The 9,012-nt window shown below is 46.3% G+C and overlaps 1 protein-coding gene across 1 annotated transcript; it reads right to left on the reverse strand.

Moving 5' to 3' along the window:
• Positions 1-3,404: 3,404 nt before the first annotated feature.
• On the reverse strand, positions 3,405-4,426 carry LOC124667812 (heat stress transcription factor C-1b-like). Its single transcript, XM_047205055.1, has 2 exons — positions 4,175-4,426; positions 3,405-4,081 (listed from the first exon to the last, which is right to left on the reverse strand). The coding sequence occupies exons 1-2, from the start codon at positions 4,424-4,426 to the stop codon at positions 3,584-3,586; spliced, it is 750 nt and encodes a 249-aa protein (XP_047061011.1). The 3' UTR covers positions 3,405-3,583.
• Positions 4,427-9,012: the final 4,586 nt, after the last annotated feature.

Here is a 9,012-nt window from a genome sequence, read left to right on the forward strand (position 1 = left end):
ATCCTCTACTCTTTATTTATCAACGGTAAATATAAAAAGCTACCAACCCTGAAAGTTAATATTATTTGAAATATTTAATCTAACATAAAATATAAGCAGGGTTATATTGTAAAAATAATAACGCTAGTTGAAACTAGTAGTTCATTTGAGTTGAAAGTGGTAGTTCATTTATATTGCATGTGACTCCCTACCTATTATTTCCACTACAAAAATTCATTATTTGTGGATGATGAGTTATTTAAACAGGCTCTGTGGTGCATATCGCATCACATAAGGATCCACTATGGATTTTTCGCTCCGTGGCTGTTGAAGGGCCTTTAGCCACGAAAAACCAGACTCTAGCAAAAGAGTTTTGGGAGGCTGTTGATTGCTGACGCCATGCTAACTGCCACGTGACATGCCTCGTTACCTAGTAGGTAATGTCGTTAACTGGGTGAAAAATTCGTGGTAGATGATAAGCTCACACAAGGTCTGTTACGTCTTAAGCAGGCCATCCCAATAAAGATGATCGAATCGGTGCAATTAATTTGCGTGCTGGGCCAAGTGACTTGATTTGATATGTGAAGTTGCTAAATGGGTCAACCCATTTATAGGCAGGCCTAGCCAACTAATTTGGTTTAACCAGTCAACTTGGTAACGGGTTGGACCACTTTTTGAAACATCATATATTACGCAAGCAAGCAGCCTCATTAAAAACCTTCCAGTCCCCTTTGGTACCCTGGTAAGGAAAAGAGTGCGTAAGAAACTTGCTGCACCGAATTTAAATAATAGTTACATCGTTGAGGAGGAACGGTAAAATAAAGCTAGTGGGCTCATCGGCCCAAATACAAGTCGAATTTGTTTCATAAGAATTCCTAGCTAATTCATGTGCCACCTCATTTGTTTCTCTAGGACTAAACTTGAAGGAGATCTTATAGATGAGAGAAGCCAGATCCACACAATCAGCAAATATAGTAGATGAATCACCGCACCAAACATCTTTTCCTGAACAGGCTTCAACAGTTTCAGTAGAGTCTGATTCCATGATCACATTATTACAACCGAGACGATTAGCGAGGGCCAACCCTTCTCTCATGGCCATAGCTTCCGCCATCGCCGCCGATGCAACGGTCGGAAGAAAGGTGGTAGATGCCGCCAAGAAATTACCCCTTGAATCATGGATCACTGCAGCCACTGAACCTGCATGAGTATCTTGGTAAAACGACCCATCAACATTAACCTTTGTTTGACCCGAATTTGGTTTTTCCCAGCGAGGCCGATCAGCTGGCTTGGATCCCACCATTGATGCATTAGAAACAATAGAAAGGATTGACATTTTGCACTTGAGCATCGGCGAAACCGATTCATCATGAGTTCGCCGGCACCGTATCCACCAGAGATACCAGCAAGCAACGGCTATAACCTCCTTCTGTCCAATATTATCAAATCCAGGAAATTTCTTTTCTTCATCACGTAAAAGATGCTCGAGAACAGCGGAACCTGACCTATCAGTGAGTTGAGCTTCCTCAATTGTATTAGCAATACCCAAAGAGCTCCATAGTTCCATTGATGTAGCACAGCGGAAAAGAAGATGCTTAACGTCTTCACCTCCTTGCATGCATATTGGGCATTGACCAGAAGTGCCAATATGGCGATTTACCATAATACACTTTAGGGGAATAACTCCATGAAGTGATCGCCATAGAAATTTTTTAATCTTACTTGGGAGCTTCAGACCCCACACCACTTTCCAAACAGGATTCGTCGCCGAGGAGCCAGGAAGAGCCAATTGCCCCGCCCTTGCACCAAAAGAAAATTTCCATTGAAGATGATAGCCCGACTTTACAGAGTAACGCCCGTTCTTATTAAAATTCCAAGCAATGAAATCGTAAAATCCTTGGTTAGTTAATGGAATCTCCAGAATTCGGTTGACGTCAATATCATAGAACATGGTTTTAAGCAGATCCAAATCCCAGGAGCCTGATATCGGATCGAGGAGTTCTGAAACCTTTGTGAGCACCACCTGTCCACGGGGGGTTAAGATTTTCCTGTTCGGACTAGATGGTATCCAAGGATCTGTGTAGATATTAACATTTTCACCGGTTCCAATTTCTCCATATATATCCTCTCTTAAAAGTAGCAATGCCAGCCACTATACTTTGCCACGTAAAAGAGGACCCCGACTTTGGTCCCGCCTTCAAGATATCACCCTGAGGATAGTACTCATCATCCCCTCACCAAAAGCTAGAAATAGCATCCATCATGCGCTTAGCATGTAGGCCGGGCTGAAATGATTTAGTGTACGGTCAAATGGTTAAATAGGTCGGCAGGCCGGGTCACTTTCTTGGTTTGATCGGTCAACTTGCCGACTGAGCTAGCTTTGTTAGTATTTGTTAGTATGTGAGCTAGCCCAACTTAAAAATTTAACCGGCTAATTAGTTACCTAAACTGGTCCACTTAAGTTAACTGGCATGTTAATGTGAGTTGTTATTGGCTTACTTAGGTTAACTGGCATGTCATGTAAGTTATCATCGGTCCAATAAAGTTTTGAGGGGCGGGCCCATTTAAGCCGTACAGCCCAAATGGCGCAGCCTAGTGGCGTTTTACTATACTAATTGGGCCAGCCCATTTAAGAATAATTAGAATTTTTTTGGGCGGCCTTTTAATATTTTAGTACCGTGCCCCTCCATTTTAAGCCTATTAATGATATCAATTATATTTTTTTTTGTTGCTTATCTTGGCTACATAATTTCCACGATAAATGATACTGCTCTCTTTTTTTTGCGAGAAATCCATCGATCTATTAATAATCATCAACAGTAGTACAAATAATCCAAAACGTAAAGAAAATTACAAATTGGTACTCGAACCACCTAGCGACGACTACAAACACTAGCACGAGCCGAAGGCGCGCCGCTGTCCTCGCCCCTCCATCGCTGGAGTCAGGCAAAGCTTGTCATAGTAGAGCTTGTTGTAGTAGACAGACGGGAAGTCGTCGTGCGAAGGTCCCAAAGGACCAGCGCACCAGAGCAGCAACCATCGCCAATGATGACAACCGTAGATCGGAAGAGACTGACATGAAACCACACCAACGAAGACGAAAACCGACCAGATCCCAGAAGATCCGACGGGCACACAACTCCACACGCCCTCCGTCAGCGCTAGATGCACCACCGGAGCGAGAATAGGGCGGGGAGTACTTTATTCTGACTTCAGGATGTAGCCGCCGCCTCACAATCCCAAAAAAGAGACCGAAAAGTAAATTAAATTAAGAACGGAAACTCCCCGCCAGCGAGGAACCGTGGTCCGCCACACCTCCAAGGCCACAAGGCCACTAGAGGCGGAGCGGATCGGCGGTATCGCCGGCGAGGAGAACGGGTTTGTGTTTTTTTCCGCCGCCTGGATTGTCAATACTGCTCTTAGTATACGCCAAATGAACAAAGCATTTAGATTAGCATATTGATATACACACAGGTTCAACGTCCGCGAAGGCAGAGACTCTTCTATCTGCAACGTAGCCGCACTAACTTACAATATGTTCACGGTCACATGGCATAATATACACATCACACGTGTACACCTATCCATCTACTGTGGAAGCCCCCTAGTAGAACACTTGTCCCATAGCAGAGAAGGGGAACGGCGGTGCCCTGCTCTGGACCACCTCGGCGCCGTCGGCGCTGCGTCCGGCTCCGGCTCCGGCCTCGGCCCCGATCCGCCTCCTCTTCTCCGGGCTGGAACCGTCGCCACCGGCCACGGCCAGCTCCTCCTTCTTGGCGACCATCGCGCGCAGCACCACGGCAGGGTCGTCTGCGAGCTTGCCGAGGAACGCCATCATCTGGCCCGGCCGGTTCTCGGCGGCGCGGAGCCTGCGGTCCATGGCCTGCAGCTCCTCCTCCATGCCCCTCCGCTCGTCCCGCAGCGTCCGCACCGCCTGGATCGTGCCCCGCACCTCCTCCGCCTCCTCCTCGCATAGCTCCCTGCTACCCGCTGAACCGGCCTTCTTCTTCTTGCGCGCGATCAGCGGCAGCAGCTTGGCCTGCCCGCGCAGGAACGACTCGTGCGCGAACTCCCACCTGTCCGGATCGATCTTGCGGAAACCCTGAGAACAAAGAGAGGCAAAGTCAGCACAGGCACACTGGTGAGGTAAGTCCAGCTTGAAGTTGAAGCAGAGGAGAGGTACGCGCGTACGTACGTAGGTGTTGAGCTGTCGGACGAAGCTGGCGAAGTTGCGGTGCTTGAAGTAGGCGGGGAGGAGGAAGTCGGAGAAGGCGGCGGGGTCGAGGACGAGGAAGGTGTTGCTGGCGCCGCCCCAGCGCACGACGGCGTCCGTGGCCGGGTCGCTGACCATGTGGAACGTCTTCGCCACGAACGGCGCGATGGCGCCCGGGCCGCCGCCGCCGCCATCATCGTCCTGGAACTGGTGACCCTTGCACTCGCTGCCCATGAACGAAGCCACCTGATGGATAGATCTCCGGCCGCAGAACCGGATAAGGAAGCCGCGAGCTGTTCGTGCTCTGCTTGGTGTGGTCGTTGGGGGTCACTCCTACGTGGGCACAGATATTTCCGTCCGGTGGCGCCTAGATATACAAGTATCTGCCTCGCTCTGTGCGTGCCGACATATGTCGGCCTCGACCCGGGGTCGGGGCAACGGCTCTGGGTTCTCGCCGTGGGAGGCAACAAATGGCGCGAGCTGATTTGGCTGGTGAGTTTTCAAGATTTCCGGAGGATTCGGTGCTTGTCGCATACGGGCCACGTGTAGAGCCACAGGAGTGCTGCGTTGTGCTTGTCTCCGCGCGTCGTGGCATCTCCGCTCAAAAGCGCTTGCCTTTTTCATTTTCAGCGTGTACTACGACGTTTACAGGAGCGAAAATGCTTCACACACGACAATTCTTGTCCGATCAGTGTAAGACGCTCCGTTCTCCTGGTTTCCAGTGCACAAGTCTAGTTCTGATCCAAACCGCATTACTGCTCAGTGCTTAGCCTAGTAAAAATACCCTTGGCTCCAAAACATAAGGACATCTCTAACGGAGCGATGCAAACAGACGCTGAACAATCTTTTACATCCGCATGGTCGAAAAATGCGTCTGAGACTAGGCCCAGCGGCTCGACGCATAGTAACCGGGCCGTCTGCAGAGACACAAATCTGGTCCAAATATGCGCCTCGGATACGTCTCTACGGACATTGCGTAGACGCATCGAGTGTCCGCTCGCGTCTGGCGGATGTTTCGTCGGGCCCACCTGGCAGTGGCCCAGGTTAGATGTGTCTTCTCAGGCGGTGTCAGTACTAGCGCCGAGGCGTCGTTTCGCCCGCGGAAAGGAGGATCGGCAAACCCAAGGGTTGGAGCGGGCTGCCTAGAGATGGTGCAAGCAGTAGAGGTGGTGGCGAGGGACTAAGCTCGCTACGCCGACAACATGGAGGCTGCATTGCTGGCGCAGAGAGCTCGTTGGGACGCCTCCATGTCGGAGGGCCAGGCGCACTGGTGTTGGGAGGAGGGGTTCCATGACCGTGATAGGCGTAAGATCGTGTCCATGGCCAGTTTCCCATTAGGAGCTCGAAGTTTGGGACTCACGTCGGGTTCCCGACGATACCAGGCTCTCTAGCCACGACGACGGACAGGAGGCCACTCGATGCGACTCAGATGGCCACCCTAACCAGTTTTTTTAATCAATGATGGGCGGGTGCGGGGCAAAAGCGGGAGTACACTCGGACAGCCACGGTTCGTTTACTCGTGCCAATTGAGTGAAAAATTTGCAGGTACATATTGTATTAATACTTACTCGTGCCAATTCTCAAGTGAAAATATGACCATATGTGGCCTACACAAAAAAGGAAAATAATAAAATTTGTATTTCTTTGAACAGTATCAAGATAACATGTACATGCAAATATTTATTTTACATTTTTAAAAAACTTTAAATAACATTTTTGTAAAAAATTAAATAAATGGGTGCCTCTAGACCTATTTTTTACTACTAGCTATTTCCGGAAAGCCTACATCTATTTGAGATATATGTTTACACGCGTGTCACTCAGTGGAGAGGGTCTATCTTGATGAGAGCATAGACCAGGTATTTTCTTCCCAATCCCAAGTCACACTTCTAGCCCAAAACCAAACCGATCGTTGCCTGCGTGTGGTAAGTTGGATCGTACAGAAATCGAACATATTTTGTCGTGTGTATAGCAGCACTCTTACAGGAGGGCAGATGGATGTAATTTACTCGAGGGTGAGCTCGACGATCACATGGGCCGATGAAGGGCTGTCTGTTCCTCACCACAATTTGTCATCAATCCTAAATTTGACAAGATGACTAAGAAATTGGAAGCCACAAAGTGTGTTAAAAGTTGGCAAAGATTTTACTCTATGACATGTGGATCATATCGAATGATAAAGTGTAGCAACAACCAAACACATACTAATTTGCCAAATTTTAGCTTGCCAAATTGTGGTTGGCAATCAAACAGCCCCAAAATATCATCTTCGCCTTATAAAAGAGGGAACTGAAATTATTCTAGAGTCACCAAAAATTGTGTACACCGAACACCCCATCATGAATCCTACCATCAGATTATCACCACTAATTAGATCTAACGGCCTAATTTTCCTTGATCTTATGCCATTGGTGCACTTAGCAAGTACTATTGATGGACCATGTTCCGCCAGCGGAGACCAGATCAAAACGCCCGCATGCGTAGTCCCCGCATGGAGTGGAAAGAAAACTATTGATCGCTGCACCGATCATATCTCCCCATTTTATGCCCATATTTCACGCATCAAACCACCACCACCGCCATCGCCTCGCCCTGCCAAAATGTCGTCACACCCTTCTAGTTATTAAATTGATATTATTCTAGAGCCACCAAAAAAATTTATACACCGAACACCCCAGCATGAATTGTCCATCAAATTATACCAACTAATTAGATCTAACGGCCTGATTTTATCTAATCTTATGCCATGGGTGCACTTAGCGACTATTGACGAACCGTGTTCCGCCAACGGAGACCAGATGAAAACGTCCGCCTACGGCGTGAGCAGGTTATTTATTTTTCCTATTAATTTATTTTCAATGACAAAATTTTAGACATAAAACTTTCCAGACTTAAAAAAAAACTTATATTTGAAAATGTTGAGACTTAAAATATGTTCAGATTTAAAAAAAGTTTAAAACTAAAATTTTTTCAAAGTTAAGTAATGTTCAAACCTAGAAAAATGTTCAAACTTGAAATATGTTTCTACGTTGAAAAATATTAGAATTTTAAAATTGTTCAAATGAGAAAAAGTTCAAATAAAAATATGTTCATATTTTTAAAAGTTTTCATATTTTCAAAAAATCCAGAATTTTTAGCAAAAAAGGAAACAAAAAATAAAAACAAAGAACCGAAAAAACTCAAAGTTGTACAAATAAAACCAGGATTAACCCAAAAAACAAACTCAAAACTTCTAGAATGGTCCTAAAATGAGAAAAAAACTGAAACAAATGAACACTTATGTCCTTACTGTGCCCTAACAGACAGGCCGCAGCTCATGTCGCTCACATGCGAGAGATGAGTATGGACACGCTAATGGGTGAAAAATAAGGTTTTCTTGTAGATGGGGAGGTGCGAAAACTCTAGAAAAAAGCCGACCTCTAAGAAGGGAAGAGACTTTCTCCGCGCGCGACACGTGGTTGAATGTGGGGCGCGGAATTTGCCGGTGGACTGCCTCCGCGCTCGACACGTGTTGCTTTCTGGTGATTTTGCGAACCGTCCACTTCTCGTAACGGGTCCGCTTCACACTTAACGGGTTTACGGGGACCCGTTTCGCGTGTGGCTTTATCTCCATTTTTTCCCTTATTCTTCTTCTGTCGTCTGGGAAGTTCGTGGGTTCTGGTTCCTTCGGCTGGTCGTCTCGTCGGCGGCGCTGCTATTTTCCCTTCTCCTCTGTTGCTGTCGAGAAACTCTCGCAACTCATCGTCGGCCGACGTTTTTCCTGCTCCAGTGGTAAGCGTTGTCGCGTTTTTCTGCTTGCTTAGGGTTTCTAAGATCTTGGTTTTTCCCTTTGATTCGATTATATCGAATCAGTTTTTTCCCTTTGTATTTCCAGGCTGTGAGTTTTCTGGGGAATTAATGGGAGGGAAGTAGCAATTTCAAAATGGAAAATATGTGGAAGTCGGATGCAGATGCGTTTTCTCTCAGTAAAGTCGTGCTTTTTTCATCGATTTCTTTCGCCGCTTCTTGGTTACACACCTTCTGAGGAACATTAGTTAGGGTTTGCCTTTGTGAGTAGCCGCATAATTCCACATTTCGTGATGACATGCATCTTATTATTTAGGGTTTCTTGGTCTTTTTTCTTGTCGATTTACCCGCTCTGGAGGAGCCGCTGAGTTTCCCGTGTCGTGTTGACATGCAGATTCGACGACTCTGGTGGTTCTTGTGGTTTCTATCTCGTGTATTTTGTTGTATTGTTTGGTCTAGTTTTATCACACATCGTACCTGAACTAGTTCTAGGGTTTGTCCGAGTGCTTGTTCATAAGATGGTTTTGTACTTCGTGTGTCCACCCGTTTACATGCGGTACTTGCTGTCCTTTGTGTCTGGTACTTGTTCATGTTTGTCCTTGGTACTCGTGTGACAATTTGTTCTGTACTTGCGTAGCTTAGTCTATTGTACTTGTGCACCTATATCTCTTGTACTTGTGCATCTATTTTTTTTATACTTGTGCACCTATATCTCTTGTACTTGTGCACCTATATCTCTTGTACTTGTGCACCTATATCTCTTGTACTTGTACTTGTGCACCGACTTGTATTGTAATTGTGCACTGGTAAATTCATATTTGTCTGTTTTGGAAGGTATGTTGTCGGCGCCGTGCAGTCTAAACTTGTACAATTTGTTTCTTTTTTAGAGTTTTCGGTTGTGCTAGTGTTTACCTGGGTTTTTTTTGTCTAGTTTCCCTTGGTCTATTTGTTGTAGAGTTCAGCGGCAGCAAATGTGCTTCTCTGTTACACGTCTTTGCCAGTGCATGCGTGTAAATTATGTTGGTTTCTTTTGA

This window comes from Lolium rigidum, chromosome 6, assembly GCF_022539505.1.
Source record: "Lolium rigidum isolate FL_2022 chromosome 6, APGP_CSIRO_Lrig_0.1, whole genome shotgun sequence".
Classification (NCBI taxonomy): domain Eukaryota; kingdom Viridiplantae; phylum Streptophyta; class Magnoliopsida; order Poales; family Poaceae; genus Lolium; species Lolium rigidum.